This window comes from Durotheca rogersii, assembly GCF_024521655.1.
Source record: "Durotheca rogersii strain YMJ 92031201 chromosome Unknown GGS23scaffold_11, whole genome shotgun sequence".
Classification (NCBI taxonomy): Eukaryota; Fungi; Ascomycota; class Sordariomycetes; order Xylariales; family Xylariaceae; genus Durotheca; species Durotheca rogersii.
This window is the reverse complement of record NW_026251242.1, coordinates 497909-517788: the sequence shown is the minus strand read 5'-3', so window position 1 is coordinate 517788 and position 19880 is coordinate 497909. Positions and strand designations below refer to the sequence as shown.

The 19880-nt window shown below is 47.5% G+C and overlaps 4 protein-coding genes across 4 annotated transcripts; 2 read left to right on the top strand and 2 right to left on the bottom strand.

Annotated features, from left to right (window-relative positions):
- Positions 1 to 10352: 10352 nt before the first annotated feature.
- GGS23DRAFT_597124 (uncharacterized protein) lies at positions 10353 to 12774 on the top strand (the record flags this gene model as incomplete). Its single annotated transcript, XM_051518573.1, has 3 exons — positions 10353 to 10422; positions 10520 to 12001; positions 12056 to 12774. The coding sequence occupies 3 exons, from the start codon at positions 10353 to 10355 to the stop codon at positions 12772 to 12774; spliced, it is 2271 nt and encodes a 756-aa protein (XP_051371521.1).
- Positions 12775 to 12938: 164 nt separating this feature from the next.
- GGS23DRAFT_68549 (uncharacterized protein) lies at positions 12939 to 15022 on the bottom strand. Its single transcript, XM_051521194.1, has 3 exons — positions 14799 to 15022; positions 14235 to 14682; positions 12939 to 14146 (listed from the first exon to the last, which is right to left on the bottom strand). The coding sequence occupies exons 1-3, from the start codon at positions 14817 to 14819 to the stop codon at positions 13674 to 13676; spliced, it is 942 nt and encodes a 313-aa protein (XP_051371520.1). The 5' UTR covers positions 14820 to 15022; the 3' UTR covers positions 12939 to 13673.
- A 1086-nt stretch (positions 15023 to 16108) lies between these two features.
- On the top strand, positions 16109 to 17751 carry GGS23DRAFT_569572 (kinase-like domain-containing protein). The gene is made up of 2 exons (XM_051516462.1): positions 16109 to 16530; positions 16597 to 17751. The coding sequence occupies exons 1-2, from the start codon at positions 16323 to 16325 to the stop codon at positions 17610 to 17612; spliced, it is 1224 nt and encodes a 407-aa protein (XP_051371519.1). The 5' UTR covers positions 16109 to 16322; the 3' UTR covers positions 17613 to 17751.
- On the bottom strand, positions 17752 to 19160 carry GGS23DRAFT_569570 (IGR protein motif-domain-containing protein). The gene is made up of 2 exons (XM_051516461.1): positions 18924 to 19160; positions 17752 to 18804 (listed from the first exon to the last, which is right to left on the bottom strand). Exons 1-2 carry the CDS (start codon positions 18936 to 18938, stop codon positions 17974 to 17976), a joined length of 846 nt encoding a protein of 281 aa, XP_051371518.1. The 5' UTR covers positions 18939 to 19160; the 3' UTR covers positions 17752 to 17973.
- Positions 19161 to 19880: the final 720 nt, after the last annotated feature.

Sequence of the window (19880 nt, the reverse complement as noted above, 5' to 3'; positions counted from 1 at the left end):
ACCCCTATTCACCTACCCCCTGTTTACCTTAGTCAGAACTAAGTCAGTAAGTAGGGATGAGAGACCAAGATCAAGAGAAGGATAACGTAGCTATACCTAGTTATTAGAGCTTTTAGCTTTACGAATAGTAGCTTAGAACCTAGAAGAATTAAGCTTTTTCTATTAAGTTTTATCTATTTAAATCGTAAGCCGTAATATGGTAGCTTTACGCGTTAACGGATAAGCTACGGGAAATAAAGCTTCGGAACTAGAATCCCGAAGGGGTTAATAAGTTCGACCGATACCCTCCTACCCTAAGCCGATGCCTACGAAACGAGCCCGAGATTCGAAAGGCCGCTTTATTAAGGCTACGGTACCTAAAACCCCATTACCTAAACCCTCTTTACTATTATTACGCGTATTAAATAACCCCCCTTACCTACTTAAAGGCCTTAAGGACCTTATAATCCTCTTATAAAGCTAGAGACGTTCCTTATTATTAACGACGGAACCCTTACTAGGACCTATAGTAATATATCTATAAGGGGAATTACTCGGGGAATTACTTTAAAAGGACGTGTTATTAGAACTACTGAATCCCTTACTAACCTCTTTTCTAATATATAGATAAGAAGGAATAATTTCCTTATCCTCCTTATTAAGTATGGACCCTATCGGATTATATAACCAGAAAGTAGGGCTATCGGTACCATTTGCTAAATCCCTAGAAAAGTAATTAAAACGCTTACCTTTAGCTTTTAAACTACCTTTACTACCTAAGCCTGCCGATCTACGATTACCTAACGGTAGAACTAAAGTACTACCTACTATAAAAGACCTTTACTATTTTTACCTAATAATAGCTATAGTTAACGAAATACCGCGATATTAGTCGCAAGGTAAATTATCCTACCTTTAAGACTATTCTTCGGAACTACTCGCTTCCCGAGATAACGCTAGAGCTATCCTAAAAAAGATAAGCCTCCGCTAGCGTCTAAATATTACTATGGAAGTAACGGATAGTTTTAATAACTAAACGTAGACTATTAATACCTAGGAATTCGAAAAGTTTATAATAATCTAGCGATAAAGACCGCTAATTATAGAATTTCCGTATATTCCGGCTATGTTACTACGATACGAAACCCCTAGAGCTTTAAAATAGCCGCTATTATTATCCCTATAACTACCTCGTTAATTAATAGGTTTTCCTTCCCGTATAACTCGATCCTAGAGTAAATATTAGCCCTACGACGCTTATAACTATAAATAAAACTACCCGGCGCCTCCTAATAACTACCCGGCGCCTTCTAACTACCCGGTACCTCCCGACTACCCGGCGCCTTATTAGCTATTATACCTTACTAGACGATCCTATAATAAACTTAAGCTAGAGATCTTTATATACGATAATAAGAAAACTCTTATTACGGAATACCTAAATAAGATTAACTTCCTTATATACCGAAAAAGGTACGATACGGTACTAGACGCCTTCGGGTAAGGTATTATAATAAGAGATATAGATAGAGCGACCTTCTTTAATTCCCTACCCGTCGTATTTAAAAATACTATAACTTATAATCTAAATCTATTTAAATCTATATTTTTTAAACGCTTTTAAAAAGATAAGAGAGAAATCCTTTTCTAAGCCGATAGCTTAAAATATTCGTTTAATACGGAAAACGTTCTATAACTTTACGACTACGTCGACTAAAAGATCCGTTTATATAATAAAGCTAGAGAATTTAATAAGGACTCTTAAGTACGCCGGATTAAAATAGGTTTAGATCTACGACTAATATAAGTTATTATACTTAAAACTTTACGAAATATTATTCAAGACTTAAAGTTATAACTAATAGCGGTAGAATATACCATTAAAGCCGAGTATAAGCGTACCTAATTATAGTAGGAGAACGATTATTCTCGTTTCGCCGTAATAGAAAAAGAACTATAGTAACTAAAATCCGTAAATAAAGGCTAAACCTAGATACTAATACCTACCGACGTAGCTCGATAGTTTTAAGGGTATAAACGAAGACCCGGATAATTCTAAATAAAATAAAACTAAAGGCAGTTACTTTAATACTTATTCTAATAATTAACGTAATAATTAAGCTAGTAGATATAACTAGGATAGTAGATATAGCTAGGCTAGTAGATATAGCCCGGCTAATAAATAACGTAGCTAGCTTAGCCGTACTTAATATAATTAGTTTAATAACTATTAGCCTAATAAGCTAACGATAGTAATAAACCTCGCCGCCGTTAGATTTATTATAAATACGGTAATCCTAGCTACCGCGGCGATTACGTTAAACTAAGATAATAGGTTAACGCTTACTTTATAAAGGATACCATTATTATATCCGACCTAGATACTAAGGAAGAAAGCTTATTACCTAAAGAAAAATTCGACCGTATTATATAAGATATTTCCGACGTTAACCCGGATAGCGCCGAACCGGCTATAAACCCGGAAAACGACTTACCGGCGACCTAACTAATACCCTAAGACCGTATAGTACTATCGACGGGATATTATTATTATCCGTACTTCTAATTTAATATAATAATAACTAAAAATATAATAAAATAACGGAATCTATAAAAATAAAACTAACCTAGATTATTATTATTTTAAATTTAGATCTAATACCTAACGACGTTTATGTTTTCTTTTTAAATAACGAAAGATACCTATTTTAATCCTTTTAATAACTCTAAACTACCATCTTATCGGAAACATTAAAGCTAATAGTATATATCGATACTTACTCTTCTATTGCTTTAATAAGCCGATTAATATTAACCATATACTACCTTATTACGATAATAACTCGCCTCTTAGAACCGATAGCCTTAAGCGGCGTAAGTAACGGCTTAATAATTACGGAATTAACCCGTTTAATACTTACCTTTCTAACTATAGATAGTAATAATTAGTCCGCCGATTATACTATATTTATAGTTAATTCCTTATCGTACTCGCTTTTTTTAAGGACTTTATTTCTTTAACCTAATAAGCTTTATATAAGATAGGGAAGCGAGGAAGATATATTAATAATAATTAACTTAAACTTCAAAATACGGGCTATAAGTATAAAACGTAAAGAAAAATATAAAGATAACTAACCGTATCTTTAACTACTAGAACGAGTTATTATTTGGACGATTAGAATAATAATCCTTAAACCAGGTTACGGATATAATATCCCGATATTATATATTAAGCTCCCTATCCTTAAATCTAACTACGTAATTAAACTAAAGGTCTTCTCCTCCGAACGAATTAATACGCTAGGAAGCCTTATTAACGGCATTACTACCGGCTAAAATACCGCCCTTCCCTTCGCTAACTTTAATAAAATTAGAATACGTATTCCTACCGGACGACGTATAGGATTCTTAGCTAGAGTTAATATATATAACTTAATTTAGTCGTACCTTATAAAGATAAACGAGGAAAAACCCGAACGATATTAAGCCGTCTTACTTTTAGACTTATTAGGCGATACCGACGACCTTTTAAACGACCTTAAATACCTTAAATACCTTAACGGTTACTTATACTATCTTCCTGGACCAGAAGATATATAGGGAACGCTATCCTTTATCCCGATAAATAAAGACATATATATATTTAATTATTAGGGACCCGATATAAAAGCCCGTATATAGGAAATTATTAAATTATACGCCTATCTCTTCCGATAATAACTAGGTAAATTTAACGATAGCGTTAGAATACCTATTAACTTTAAAGAAGGAATTAACTTAGTAGATCTATAGTAAAAACCTTATTATATATCTAAACGAGATAAAGATATAATAAACGATATATTAGATCCCCTAAAGAAACTCGGTATCGTCGAAGACGTCTTCCTTAGAACCGAATTATTATGTTTTAGCCTAGCGTTTATCGTCTGGAGAAATAATAAGCTAAGGATAGTAGTAGATCTTTATAAAGTTAATACTAAAATGTAGCTTAACGGATACCCCTTATCGCGCTAAGAGGATATCTTATAAAGCATATACGGAGTAATAGTCTTTACTTTAATAGACGTCGTAAAAGGCTTTTTCTAGTAAGATATCGTCGTCGAGAATCGCTAGAAAATAGCTTTCGTTACTTAATATCGAGGATATAAATAACTTATAGTTAATATAATAGGACTAATAATATTCCTTAGTTTCTTTTAATACCGCATGGAAAGGCTTTTTTCCCTATACCTATGGTAATTCGTCTTAGTTTACGTCGACGATATTATTATCTATAGCCGTACTATAGACGAGTATATATAATATATAAACCTTATCCTAACGATTCTCGAAAAATCCGGAATTTTAATGGCCTTATTTAAATGCTACTTCGCTTAACCCGGATTACGCGCGTTAGGTAGATGGGTATCTCGCGTAGGTATTAGTACTATCGAAGATAAGACTAAGGTAATCTAGAAACTAGAACTTCATACCTTAAACGATTTAGAGCATAGGTTAGGCCTTATGGGCTATTATAAGAATTATATATCTAGATATTTTATTATAGCCTAACTACTTTTCGAGATTAAGGCGTTAGGTTTTAAAACCGTACCTAAAAAGAACCCCCTAAGAAAGATATACGCGAAGAGTATACCTCTTCTACCGCCGCCGTTAGGATAAAAACTAAACGAAGAAGCTTACTAGAAGGAAGTCGACCGACGATAATGTCTTTGGACTAAAGTAAAATAAGCCTAGGATACCTTAAAGCTTAAACTAAAGACCGCCGTTAACTTAGCGTTCCCGGATTACGATAAATTATTTATTCTATTTATCGATGGTAGTATTAAGGGTTACGGAGTAGCCGTATATTAAATTTAAAACCGAAAATACGTTCCGCTAATATTTCTCTTTAAAATACTAGATAAGTACTAACGATATTACTAACTTACGGAATTAGAGATAAGAGCCTTCGTTTAGGCGTTATAATAACTAGGATATATATTAAATTATAGCTTTATATACGTCGTTATTAACTATATAGTAATCCGAGATATTTTCGCTAAGAACGGCGTCCCTCGTAGATAACGACGATTACTAGCCTAGCGTTTATATTTTAGCTAATATAAAGACCGTATCTAGATTATTTACCGTTTAGGAAGATAATATATTAACGTTAACGCTTTATTTCGTATATATTTATTATAATTAGTAGACGTAACAAACGTATTTATCGTTTAGTTATTCCCTATATAAGATACGGACGTAATAGATAGCCTTTTAAAGGGCTTAGTTATTATAACTATATACCTATCCGATAACCTTATATAGGATATTATACGCGTAATTCCTAACGACCGTACGTTTAAAACTATATACGTTAAAATCCGTTAATAAATAGCTTTCGACCTAGCCTTAAATACGTACTATAACTTTACTATAAACCCTTCGTCCGGTTTCCTATTTTTTAACGATGGTAAATATTACCGCCTTTATATTCTATATATATGCCGTTAATAATTCCTAATAATAGCGTACGACGAACGTAGCTATATAAGAATATCTAAGATATATGCTTACTTAAGAGGCATTATCTTTATTCTATCCCTTAAACGTTTTATCGAAACCTATATAAGATCCTACTTATCCTATTAAGTATTTAAATTAAATAATATAAAACCCGTCGGAGACCTATTACTTATTATACCTCCTAAGGAACCTCTTCGCGTATTCTCCTTAGACTTTATCGTAGGATTACCTATATTAAAAAGCGGCTACGACGCTATCCTCGTTATCGTCGATAAACTCTTAAAATTTAAGAAGACCTTATACGGGAAAACGATAGATACGGTAAAGGACTAGGCTATTCTATATTTTAAATACGTTTATCCCGACTAATAGTTACCGGAGGCCTTTATTTTAGATATAGATATTAAATTTATATCCTAATTTTAACGATCCCTTTATTAAGTAATTAAGATCGACGTACGACTTATATCTACTTATTATTCTTTTATAAACGGTTAAGTTAAGGTAATAATAAAAGCTATTAAAATGGCGTTACGGATATTCCTAGGCGCTTTATTTAATTAGTTATACTAGCTAGAACTTTTGCCGTATATAATCGCCGTATTAAACTCGTTTAGATACGAAACTACCCTTATATTACTATTCTAGGTCCTATATAGTATAGAACTACGATAGCTAGTCGTTAACCTTAACCTAACTAATAATTTCCTATAAGCCTAAGATTAATATCGCAAGGATACCTTCGACGCTATAAACCTAGTAGAATTAAGGATAAAATTACTTTACGACTCCTACTATATTAAGCTTAATAACTTAGGATAATAGGTATACGTTCGCCTAATAAAGCTAGGATAGAGAGGATATTACCTTAATAACTAAATAAAGCTCTCCTTTAAGAACGTCGGCCCGTTTAAGGTAATCGAAAAGATATCCTTATACCGATATAAACTCGATTTACTACCTTAGCTTTAATAATACCTAACTATAAATATATCTTATCTTCGGAAAGTAATCCTAGACCTATACGATAGGCCTTAATTAATACTAGGACCTATTAAATATAATATATATATTATTAATAAGATAATAAACGAACGAATCTAAGTAGAAAGATAAGAATTATTCGTTAAATAGATGGAATACGGAGAACCTATATAGGAATTAAGATAAACGATTTAATAGGATATATTATATCTTATCGATGCCTTCGATAAGAATAAGCTATAACGACTATGAAGGCTACTAGGAGCTAGTTAACCTAGGGGCCGGGGATATCGCTTTATCCTTATTTACCTACCCCTTGTTTACCTTAGTTAGAACTAAGTTAGTAAGTAGGAATGAGAGACTAAGATTAAGAGAAGGATAACGTAGTTATACCTAGTTATTAGAGCTTTTAGCTTTACGAATAGTAGCTTAAAACCTAGAAGAATCAAGCTTTTTCCACTGAGTTTTATCTGTCTAAATCGTAAGCCGTAATAGTGCGTTATCAGTATTACTACCTACACGTATGTACCTCGGGTACCTTAGGTACTTACCATATAGGGAGGGGGGGGTCTATGGATAGTATGTTAGCAATAGAGTCGGGGTACGGATACGGTAACTAAATCTGGTAAGGATTACCTTAACTAGTTATTCTTTCGAAAGAGCTAAAAGAATTATAGCAAGGGTCGCGGTACCGACCTTATTACCTTCCCTTCTTATAATTTTAGGATGGTTTTTATGACTGCGTAGAAACCAATGTCCAGACGGATATAATGTCTATATATTCCATAAGTACCTACCTACCTACCTACCTACCTAGACCTACCTACCTAGACCTACCTACCTAGACCTACCTACCTAGACCTACCTACCTAGACCTACCTACCTAGACCTGTTGTCTTCATCTTTTTTCTATAAACACCATGATCTACTACCCATCTTCGAACCTATCTACGAACCTATCTTCGAACCTATCTGCGAACCTATCTACGAACCTGTGAGAGCCAGTTCGCACGTAGAATCTATCTATCTTCGAACCTATTTACGAACCTATCTGCGAACCTATCTACGAACCTATCTGCGAACCTATCTACGAACCTATCTGCGAACCTATCTACGAACCTATCTGCGAACCTATCTACGAACCTATCTACGAACCTATAGGAGCTAGTTCGCGTGTGGAATTTATCTATCTTCGAACCTATCTTCGAACCTATGAGAGCTAGTTTAGGCGTGTGGAATCTATCTATCTATTTACGAACCTATCTTAGAACCTATGGGAGCTAGTTCAGGCGTGTGGAATCTATCTATCTATCTGCGAACCTATCTTAGAACCTATGGGAGCTAGTTCAGGCGTGTAGAATCTATCTATCTTCGAACCTGTAGGAGCTAGTTCAGGCGTGTGGAATCTATCTATCTATCTACGAACCTATCTTAGAACCTATGGGAGCTAGTTTAGGCGTGTGGAATCTATCTATCTTCGAACCTGTAGGAGCTAGTTTAGGCGCGTGGAATCTATCTATCTTCGAACCTATCTACGAACCTATCTGCGAACCTATAGGAGCCAGTTCGCGCGTAGAATCTATCTATCTTCGAACCTATCTACGAACCTATAGGAGCTAGTTCGGGTACGTGGAATCTATCTATCTATCTACGAACCTATCTGCGAACCTATAGAAGCCAGTTCGCGCGTAGAATCTATCTATCTTCGAACCTATAGGAGCTAGTTTGCGTACGTGGAATCTATCTATCTACGAACCTATCTACGAACCTATCTACGAACCTATCTACGAACCTATGGGAGCTAGTTCGCGCGCGTAGAATCTATCTATCTTCGAACCTATGGAAGAGAGGTAGGAGGTAGGTAACAGACGTAAAAGATACAAAGGTACAAAGGTACGTACTTAGTAACCTAGAGGTAACCGGGTAATCCTATGGAATGTACCTTTTTTTAAAATAAAGACATTATGTCCGGATGGTAACTATGTCGGGAAATGGTAATAATGTTAGCCTAGAGTTTAACTCCTTCTTATCACGAGGCAGACACTATGTCCAGTCATAGAAAGGGTTGCTGACATAGTGTCAATAGACCCCCCCCTCCCTGTATGGTAGGTATCGTACCTGATCTCGTCATACATCCAGTGGACATGTACCTAAGTATCCAGGTACCTATACGTGTATACGGTATAACTCCTACTGGCCTTGCGAGCGGACCCGCGGTCTGGGTCGGCCATGGAACCAACCTTACCATCGTGAGTTGTTAGCCCACGTCTTGTCGTCACTACACCACGGATGTTTATACATTAGACACCTTGGGTACCCTGGTGTAAGGGGTGCCCTGGGCACCTAGGGTCCATGCTGATAAAGGTAGGTTCCAATATGAGATGGAGGTTAATTTGGGTCCTTGACACCCAAATGTTCATCTCTACCCTTCTCCCCCCCCGGTCCCCCCTCCACGGTATCCCCGCAGCGAGGGACGCAAAAGCTACCTGCTATTTGAGTACTGTTTTCCGCTTCCGGCACTCTCGCATATTTTCATTCGGTCTCGATTCAGATCGTTGACGTTACTTTGCATGGTGCTCTAGACCGCCGGCATATTTTCAGGCCTCGGGCCTGGGTTATTGCTTGCTAGGTATATGTAGCCTCTATAAGGCACCGTACCCGACATATCGGGTGGATGCGTCTAAAATTAGCAACGAAGGCAAGGTACCGAACATACGAGCATCTGACCGGGTCAAGAAGAGTCGAGACAGGACACGCCCCTCCCGGAGGTGCCTAGGTAGGTTACCTAGGTAGGTAGGTAGGTAGGTAGGTATCTCGCCTTCATTGTCTTGCGACAGCGAGAGAGAGAGAGAGAGAGGAACAGAGAGAGAGGGACGAAAGTACTCGGGGTAAGCTGGAATCAACCTCTCTCTCTCTCTCTCTCTACCTACCTACCTATCTTTCTCTCTTCCTCGGGTTCGTAGGTACCTACACGAGGCAGTTTACACACCACTTTTCCTGATAGATCCATGACGTAATCAGCATTGGCATCTCCAAATCGGCAAAGACGGCCAGGCGCGAGCCCTCACAATGGAACTATCAACCTGCCTTCGACGCTCCTCTCCCAGCGCTGCCGCTGCTGACCAGGTCGTAATCTACACGATACATACCTAACTCGTCCCCGTCGGACCGCCTACGTCCCGTCCTCCCCGTGTCGTCCTAACTATCACCATCCCCTGTTACCTCCCTGGGAAAGGGCCCGGTCGAATCGCCACTGGAATGCACCTGATCTCTCCAATATCCCTGCGTACCTAGTAGGAGGTGCTCGGCGACGGCACGAGGCTTTCGTCGACCAGCCGCCGCGTAAGAAGAGCGAGGGGGGGAAGGGAAGAGGGGGAGAGAAGAAGGAAGAAAGAAGACATGATCCCGGCTCTACCTGACGTCGCGCCACCCCGCCACGATACAAATAACCTAGGTACCTAACCTATAGGTACTATGACGACGACAACCACAACAACCACAACAACTACTACTACCTACCTCTCCGTGTATATCCTTACCTGCCTTATACAACGACGCATCATCATCCGTCCATCCATCCGTTTCAGACATATCCTACCAACGCGCGCCGTTCGTCTGACCTCAACACTCACCTACACACAGGTCGGCTAATCACATCCAGGGTTGCTGTTATACATACACCTACATACCTACATATTACACCTAAGCCACCTCGCCCCCCCCACCAACCCTCCCCAAGTCGACGGTGTTGATCACCGCGAGATACTAGGCAGGTCTATAGGACGATCACATTCCACTATCCCGCATCGCACCGCATCCGCCTATCCCCGCCCGCTGCTGGCTGCAACGCAGCGCTCTCTATCTTCTGCCACATAGGTAATATGGCCACGGTTGATGAGGCCCACGAGAGTCGGCGCCGACAGCTACCCGATGACGACACCAAGCCTACAGGTAAGATTACGTCGCGAATCATCTTCGTCCTTCGCCCGAGATATTAATCGTCTCGTTTCCCGCCCCGGACATGGAACAGGCTAATTCCCTTGGTCAGTCCACTCGGGCAAACTTGTTTACGCCAAACCTCGCGATCTCCCGAGCTTCCCGTCTATTGGCCTCACGGAAAAAGGATCTGCAGCCAGTGCAGCAGCAGCTTTGGGCTGGGCCTCCAACGCGTTGCCCGAGCTCTCCAAGTCGGACAGATCTGCGCCAGCTTCGGCTGCAGCTGTCATGACCAAATACCAAAAAGTAGGCCCTACCTCCGAACCCAAGACTGGACAGCGCGAGAACAAAGCTGCGCTCGTCGCGTCGCAGTCTGCGATGAGTACCAATACTGGAAGGCCTCCCTCCGTCACCCACGTCCCTCCCAGCCACTCGGCCGCAGGCGCGGCTCTCATATCTACTCGCGATGCGCCGCCGGCTAGTCCCCACACAAGCGCGCTGGGACGCCGGGGGTCGCTGCTTGCTGCCAAAGGCGCCATGGCTAATCGCCAGAGAGCCAAGTCAACCCCCGTCCCGAGGGAATCGTATCCGGACGAGGCAAACGCTGCCGCTAATGCTCTGAGCGCCGCGACCCGAGCCCACAGACCAGCGCGATCACTGACAATAAGCGGCGCAAGCGAGAGGCCCAGCACTATTCCCTATACGACCATGCACAGGGACATGTTCACGTCGCGGCCTCCGGTTCAAGCGGAAGTTGACGAGCAGAAGAAAGCCGATGTGTTACACGCGTCGGCTGTCGCGATGGCCAAGAAAATGTACACCCAGCAGCAGAAGATGATCGATGCTAAGAAGTCGCATGACAATGCGGCCCCTCTTCATGACCAGGCCGATGTCCTCACTAGTGTTAGCGACGATACGCAGCCCGCGCATCTGACAAGCCTGCAAGACGCAGCTTACAAACAGGCACAAGCGCGCCTCGCCAGAATACACGAAGAGCACATCAAAGCCCGGGACTTCCAGGAGCATTACGGGGCTAGGCAGCTTACGCGACACTTCTCGATTAGGGGTAAATTCAGGAGACGATCGTCTAGTGACGGTGACATCATCGAAGATCGTAGGCGATCCCAGCACATCAGACAACAAATGTCCCTGTTCTCGAACAAGGTCTCGGAGGTGGACGAGAGGAAGCGCCAACAGGATCGGGATGCTCTGCTTGCTGCTGCCCAAAGGAACGTCCACGAACGACTGAAGGGAATAGACGAGAAGATTGCCGCGGAAACCGGGATGATGCCTCCGTCGACTCTCACACAGTGGGAGCTGAAGGCGCTTGCCGCTGCCCAAGCTCGAGGCGATCAACGTGCCGAGCACAGGGGCCAAGTTGACATAGGTGCCGGGAAGTTCATGGACCAGGAGGACATTGACGCCATCGCTGCGGCTAGGGTTCAGCCCGTGTTAGACGAGATCGAAAAGAAGGTAGAGGAGGAGCACGCGAGGCAAACAGAGTTACGCTTGCAGGCGGAGAGAAAGAAAGAGGAGGATGCGATTGAGAAGGCCCGCCAGAAGGAAATTCAAGACATAAACAAGAAGCTTAAAGGTCGGTTCTTCATGCCAGGCATTGGCAACTGCCGTTTGCTAACGCACGTCGTAGAGCGGGAAAAGTCGCAGCAGAGAAAGAGGAAAGCCGAGGAGAAGCACGAGGCTAAGGCTAGGAGGGAAGAAGAGAGAACAGCCAAGGCCGAGCAAAGGCGGTTAGCCAAGACCGAGAAGCGCAAATCTGCAGCTGATCTAGCTGACGGGAGCCATCGGCAGCCAGAGGCAATGGGGGGTACGATCGCTTTAAATACCGGGGGGCAGCCAATCAGCATCCCACCTCCGGACCCCGACGCCACCACAGATGCTACCGGAGCAGCCGAGGCCAGATCGTCGGATAGGCAACCTGGATTGCCCGGCGAAAATTCGTCGAGGGGTGGAGTAAAGAGCTGGTTTAAGAACCGGTTTTCTCGGGGATCGAAAGCTTGGGAGGAGGAGGAGGAGGAGGGGTCCAACGACAACCCCCCCAGGAGCTTTATCGGCGGCGCGGCTCTAACGGGCATGGAAAGGCCTGACAGCGTAACCAGTTCCAGCGTCCGAGCTGTCGCCATGGCTGGCCGGCGGCAGACTGCCGGGAGGAGCATTCTCGGGGAAGAACGCTCGCTTTCCGGGGAAACGACGAGCAGCTCGAGCGACGGCAGGGAGCCGCACGGCGAGGCTTCTTCGCGGGATCTGCCCCGGACCGCTCTAACGCTCCCGAGGCCGACCAAGGATCCGTCGTCGGCCGCGATGAGCGGCAGCCCCGGGAGGGATTCGAGGTTTCACGAGATGGTGTAAGCTAGGGCGGTATTCCGAGGGCTGGCTGGCCGCCTAACGAACGGGCTCGCATGTTCGATACTCTCTTTTTTAACGGTTCTCTCTTCGAGGTCACGACCAAGGTTTTCCCGGGCGTTACGAGGTCCTGAGGTGACGAGAAGACGACTGCTGTTGGGAGGAGGGGGGGGGGGGGCAAGTTCACGGGGTATTTTCATTGGCTCGAACAGATCTGTGTTGTGTTGTATGTAGGTCCGGAGTCTAGGTCTCGCCGCGCCTTTGGTGGGAGATATTTGACGTTTTCACAGTTGGAAGCTCGAAGCATGTTGCGCCTGCGAAGGAGGATACACCACCGCAGCTACGAGGACGGCGGAAATACACGAAATGTAAACTTTGAGATCGAAAACGGTCCCTCGAGCTTTGCGCGACCGGCGCAGAACATGTGGTATGTTCGGGGCATATAGGCCTATACGCTAGGATGTCAACGATATTTTCTTCCAATCCTAGCCTATTGCCGTGACTCTTCTCCTTCTCCGTTTTCTATTATGATAAATACGGTATTGGGAAAAGGGGGGAGGAAGTAGCCAAGCCCACCCAAGTTGAACGTGCCAAACGCCACCACACCAGGGTATATATATTATAAAGCTCCCGTTCCCTCAAATGAACTACGCGCGCCAACTGCCAATATCGTCGCCGTCTCCGTTCTGGTTGCTGTATATGAGATCTAGCATTCCTTCTCGCCGGTTGGTATCGTAAGTAACATGCGCCTGTCCCTCGCCCAAACCCATTCTCCGTGCGCTCGATTCGCAGATTCGTCCTCGCTTGCCTTCCTGGCGTTCGTCCTCATGCATCAGATTCCTCATTAGCTACCGCCGCCTCGTCCGTGAGGGCCCGCGTCTTCCCCTTCTGCCGCCCCATCTCATTTAGAAGTCGGCGTGGCCTCTCCTCATCATCTTCTGGAGGTTGGCAGCAGCGTCCTCCTTGCTCTGGCCGTTCGCGGCGAGCGTCCTCTGGCCGTCCTGGGTATCGCTCGGCGGCGGCGGCTGGTGGTGATGGTGGTGATGCGGCTGAGGCACGGTCGGGTGCGTGGCGTAGTAGATCTCGTCTATCTCGCGCTGCTGGGCGTGCGCGGAGGAGCCGAAGGAGCCGAAGGAATGCCGGTCGTGGTGGCGGTCGTTGGCGGCGTTGCGCGTGGCGACGGCGGGGTACAGGTCGATGACAAAGGAGAAGACGTAGAAGGTGAAAACGAAGGCGACGACCCACTCCAGGGCGGCCGCGGTGTCCTTGTGACCCCGGAAGTTGGACACGGCGAAGGCGACGGCGAGGGCTAGCTCGACGATGACGAAAACCAGCTTAACCCAGAAGGATATGCGCAGCAGCGGGTGCTCCCGGTGTTCTAGGGAAAATCAATACGTTAGCGAGCGAGTCTGTACCGAGATGGGTAGACAGGGAACTCGGCAGGCAGGCAGGCAGGCACTACTCACTCTTGCCCAGACGCTGGTACTCCCAACAGATAAAGATAGCGGAGAGCAGATACCCAGCGATGAAGAGGAGGAGGAAGATGTTGTGGAGGTCCTGGTAGCGAAGGGTGTCAAAGCCAGAGAGGCAGGTAAGGCCGATGGTGCCGATGATGGCGAAGACGATGGCGAGAGAGCCAAGGACCTTCTCGCCGGGGGAGGTGTTGGGCACGAGACGGCCGCGGTGGCGGAGCAGACGGTCGGAGACGAAAGAGAGGTCGAGAAAGAGGGCGGTGATGATGCAACCGGTAACGAACAGCGGCTTGAGCTCGGAGGCGCCGATGTCCGAGATGTAGGCGAAGGTCTGGCCGTCCTGCATCGACGCGTATATCACCCGGTCGGTGTTTACGACCCAGTACAGCAGTAGACCCAGGAGCGTCGCGAGCCACATGAGGCCGGATACTACGGGAAATACCTACGGATGCCAATAGCCTAGTGTCAGCTCCGACCCGGGTACAATATTTAGGCACGTGTTCGCGCATAGCGTGGGTTACTCGAATCGGATCGAGGGACAACTCAGGATTCACTTACCCAATATGATAGGGACCGCATGGCGGATGTTGGGGAATTACCGTGTTCCTATCCTCTAAAGATGATGACGATATAACAATAATATCTATTGGTTCTATAAAAGACGGGAGGGCTCGGCAGAGCTAAAAGGGAGAGAGGGCAGAAATCTAAACCGACACAGCTACCCGACTACGCAGGTATATAGGTATGTAGACAGAACCCAGGAGTACGACGAATGGCTGCTGCTGCGCCGAGTTTTGCGCGTAAGACGAGAGTCGGGTGATAGAATCGATTGGGTCTAAGACGAGAAGCTAAGAGCCCCTCCCGAAATGAAGGTGTAAGGAAAAAGGAAAAGAGAGAAGAACAAGAAAGGATTGTTCAAAATAGATTATGCGTGTCGCCGATCGATGTGGTGATGACGACGATGACGGTGAGGGTATATCGTCTACTGGTATTGGTAGTGTGAGTTGGCGGTGGCCAGGAGGAGGAGGAGGAGGAAGAGGAAGAAAAGACGAGGGCGGCTCAAAGCAGATGAAATCTATCGGACGACCACGGCCATTGAAAGTGAGGAAAAAGAGAATCGAAAAAGACAACCGATGGACAGACAGACTTATGACTTCATGACAGCCAAGACCATCTCTCGGGCTGCACGGTCGTCGCTATTCCCCGTACTTCCGGCACCCCCTGGAGAGGCTGACGGGACGAGCGGCTGGGTCGCATCGGACTCGCAACCCCAAAGAGGGCGAGAGAGCGCGAGGAAGAGAAGAGAAGAGACGGGGACGTGATCGAATCCGTCACTGGCGCGCCGCGGCATACCTAAGCCACGACACGTACACGGGGGGTTACGCAATCGTGTAATAAGTGGCCTAATGGTGGGCGCCTGATGATGGGCCAGTTTTCTCTAGATCGACTCGGGTTAGGACGGGCGATGAAGTGTCGCTGTCGCTCTCCGCGCGATGGCCGCTTGCAACTGGTGATGGCGAGCGCCGGCGTGACGTCAATGGCGTGTTGCCTCCTGTCTTAGGTACCTAGCCTCGTACGGTCGCAGGTACTCGGTACATGGATATCTCGGATGCGCACTGCCACATGCCGACCTGCAGATGGTCCGAGGTGCCTCGTTAGGCCGGTCCAACTCAAGAGGAATAGGTACATAGGTACATACCTAGGTACCTAGTACCTGGAAATGGATCGCGTGCCTGGGGGACTTCAGGCCGTCCAGCCAATCCGCTGCCCGATTCGGATCCAATTCGATGGATGTTACTTTACCTGCCCGGGTGCCTGCTAGGAGCTACCTAGTAGGTATCTTCGATACCTAAGTACCTAGGTATGTACTTTCATCTCTGTCTGCTTCGTACCTCCTAACCAACCTACCTACCTACCTGCCTACCGACCTGCCTACCTACAACCACCATTGCCATCACAGCCGCTGAACAGGGGTCTTTTCTTCTTATTCAATCCCCAGACAACCTGTCTCCCCCCCCCTCTCCCGCCCCAATTGAACGGCGACAAGGTTGAGGAGCAAAGGGGCACGGGCGAGAGGCGACAATGGCGGTGTCTCCCGTCGTCACGCATCCGGCCGATGCCCTCCAGAACCCGCGAGCCGTGTCGTCGCCGCTCAAGAACGCCAGCTCCGCCCAGGCCTCTACCAATGGGACGCCCACGACTGTGCCGGCTACTTCCGCAGCCACCTTGCCGACCTCCCTGGACCTGGCCGAGCAACTCAACGAGGACGAAAAGCGCAAATACGTCAAGGGTTAGCAGGCTCTCCCCGCTGTCCGTCCACCCGACCAGAAAGGAGCGCGCTGACCGACTCGTGTAGGGAAGAAGCTCGGCGAGGGTACCTATGCTAACGTCTACCTGGGATTTCTCAAGAGCGACCCGTCGAAAGCTGTCGCCATCAAGAAGATCAAGGTGCAGAAGGAGTACACCGAGGGAATGGCCCCCGATGCCGTCCGCGAAATCAAACACCTGCAGGAGCTATCCCACCCCAACATCATCACCCTGCACTCCGTCTTCTCCTCCAAAGACCAGAATCTCAACCTCGTCCTCGAGTATCTCCCCCTGGGCGACCTGGAGATGCTCATCCGCGACACGGACAGCGTCCGGTACGGCGCGGCCGATATCAAGGCGTGGATGGGCATGCTCACCAGGGCCGTCTGGTTCTGCCACGAGAACTTTGTGCTGCACCGCGACATCAAGCCCAATAACTTGCTTATCGCCGCCGACCGCGAGGTCAAGCTCGCCGATTTCGGTCTGGCCCGGAGCTTCTCCGATCCCTACAAGCCCATGACGTCCAACGTCATCACGCGATGGTATCGCCCTCCCGAGCTGCTGTTCGGCGCCAAGCACTACTCGGGCGCCGTCGACGTCTGGTCCGTCGGCCTGGTTTTCGCCGAGCTGGTCATAAGAACGCCCTACATCGCCGGGAACACCGAGATGCACCAGATCCAGCTCATCTGCCAGGCCGTCGGCACCCCCACCGAGGAGAACTGGCCCGGCGTCACCAAGCTGCCCGAGTACACCGTCGACAAGGAGGTCCACCCGGTCCGGGGACGCGACCACTACATGTCCATGTTCGGCACCGTCGGATACGAGGGCGTCGACCTCCTGATGAAGACGCTGACGCTCGACCCTAAGAAGCGCATTACGGCCCGGGACATGTTGAAGCACGAGTGGTGGCACAAGGACCCGAAACCCACGCGCAAGCAAGACCTACCTAAGAAGTCGGGCGGCCAGGAGAAGGTCGGTGCCGACCTAAAGAGGAGACCCGGCGTTTTGGACGAGGACCGCGGTAGCAAAGTCTCGAGAAAATTAGATTTTGGGGCGGCAAAATGAGTCTTTTTTGAGGGGGCGCTCTTCTACGATGCCAGGAATGATGATGGTTTTTTTTTCTGGGACGGCGTTTAGGGGTTTGTGGTATGCCAAGGGCGTAACAGGCTACCCCATTCATCGGTCCACGAGCCACAAGGTATATAACTAAAATCGGAGTGAATACCAATGTTTTATTTTCGTTTACCTCTTCTTCCAACGCGCTATTGCGATGTGCGCTGAACGGGTGAGTGGATATAGTACATGATAAAGAGAAAAACTGAGCGGGCGGCATATGATTAGGGAGCCCGTCTCGGCTGCTTTCTTTCCTCTCCCGCGATCCGTCATCTGCGTCGCCTCGCAATTCATGGCCCACCTGCTCCGGCTCCTACTGCGGCAGCTCGCCGCGCTCGCGCGCCTCCCGGCGCTCGGCGACGCGGCGCTTGTAGCGGATCTCGGTGCGACGACGCTCACCACCGTCGACCTTGTGGCCGCGCTTGTCCTCCCACATGCCCTCGGTGATGGTGACGACGGCGCCGCCGCCGTGCTTGAGGGGTTTGGCGTAGTGGCCGACGATCTTATTGCCGTCCCTGACCTGGTAGCCGCAGACGCGGCTGAGCAGGTCGGGGGGGCAGGTGTCGGCGTTCTGGTCGAAGGGGACGTTGACGACGTACTTGCGGGGGCGGAACGAGACGGCGGCGGCGGCGGTCTCGGGGGAGTCGGGGTCAGCGCCGCGGGGGGGCGCGATGATCTCGGCGATCTGGAGCATGGCCTTGCCGTCGCGGACGTGCACGAGGTCGCCGCCGGGACCGTACAGGCCCTTGAGGAAGCGCCGCCGCCACTGCAGCAGGTAGCGCCGGGTGCGCGGCGGCTCGATGCCGAGCTCGGCCAGGTCCACCGACGTCAGTGTGAAGAGCGAGTCCCAGGTCGGGAACTTGGCCGCGTGCTTGACCAGGTCCCGCCCGATGAGCGTCAGGAACGTCTGCACGTCGGGCACGAACGGCGTCGGCGGCGGGATCACCGGCTTCTTGTCCTTGCCCCTAGGCGTGTGCTGGGTCGCTGCCGAGGCGGAGGACGATGAGAAGAAGGCGGCTCGCGCCGAGGGCGAGGGCGCGGAGGCGGTGGTCGTTGGTGGGGAGAGGGCGAAGGGCGCGCGGAGGGAGGGAGCCGTCGGCGGGACTAGGGCGGCGCGGAGGTGCTGGGGGCGGAGCGGGAGGAGCTGTAGACATGACGCGAATGATACGAATTATTGAGCTAGGAGGTACGGCGTATAGTACGGAGAAGCGCATGCGCGTAGCGGGCACGAGGGAGGCCATTGGGGCGGGATGGGTATCGTACCTTGATACGTGCCATAGCGGCGGGCGTCCTAGAGGGGAGGGAAGCGAGCGTGAGAGGGCAGTAGAGGGGGGGGAGGGGGGGGCGCTCGCTCCCGGGCTGGGCTGATTACCGAACTGAGTCGCAAAATATCTTCAAACCGGTGGCTGTCCCGTGATCCGATTCCATCCCGACTTGATCAATTCCGCATGGTGGGGCCGTTTAATGGGTGGAGAGGTAAGAGAGAGAAGGAAAAAAAAAAGTCTCCAGTGGATTGTACATACACTATAGTGTCTTATCGCAAAGCTGTGGCTAAGGTACATACCTTTTATCTAGGTATCTCTGTAAGAGGTATCTGCCTATCAATACCAGAGCAGGTCTAAATGAGCCAATCCGCGTGTAATTTCAAATAAAGAAAACTCTACAATTTAATAAGATCTCACATATTATAATTATTCTTCAAATAAGATAAGGGTTAGGTGATTAGGTATTTTATATATTCTATAAGTTCTACCTAGTTATATGTAATATAACGGGTATCCACGTATCGTGTACATCGGTACTAACCGGAGATGTGCTTATGAAGTGGGTACTTGACGTACCTTAGATTACACGCAAGGTATCTACTTTAGGTAGCTAAATAGGGGGGTAGGTACCTATGAGTCAAAACTACAGGGAGGTAGTGGAGAATGCCCTCTTCTATAAAAGTACCTAAGGCCAGTAACAGTCTGGGGCACCTCGCCCTCTGTGCCCTGCGTCTAATAAGACGCGTCGAATCGCGGGGAGTTGGCTTGTCTATCTGATCTGCCCAGACACCTGCCTAGACACCTCACTAGAGAGGCGCTGAATTGACTGCCCCTCATGGCACACCGTTTGCCCTCCTCGATCAGTGGACGAGCATAGCTTCTCTCTGCCTTCCAGCCTAATTTCATCATCGCCTTGGGCCGTTGCATTTACGCGCACCGTTTCCGCCTCCTCTCG

Coding starts and splice junctions, on each gene's coding strand:
- GGS23DRAFT_569572 (XM_051516462.1), top strand. CDS start 16,323: ATGGCGGTGTCTCCCGTCGTCACGCATCCGGCCGATGCCCTCCAGAAC. Junction 16,531..16,596: donor AAAGCGCAAATACGTCAAGG/GTTAGCAGGCTC, acceptor CGACTCGTGTAG/GGAAGAAGCTCGGCGAGGGT.
- GGS23DRAFT_68549 (XM_051521194.1), bottom strand. CDS start 14,819: ATGCGGTCCCTATCATATTGG. Junction 14,683..14,798: donor TGCGGTCCCTATCATATTGG/GTAAGTGAATCC, acceptor TGGCATCCGTAG/GTATTTCCCGTAGTATCCGG. Junction 14,147..14,234: donor GTACCAGCGTCTGGGCAAGA/GTGAGTAGTGCC, acceptor GATTTTCCCTAG/AACACCGGGAGCACCCGCTG.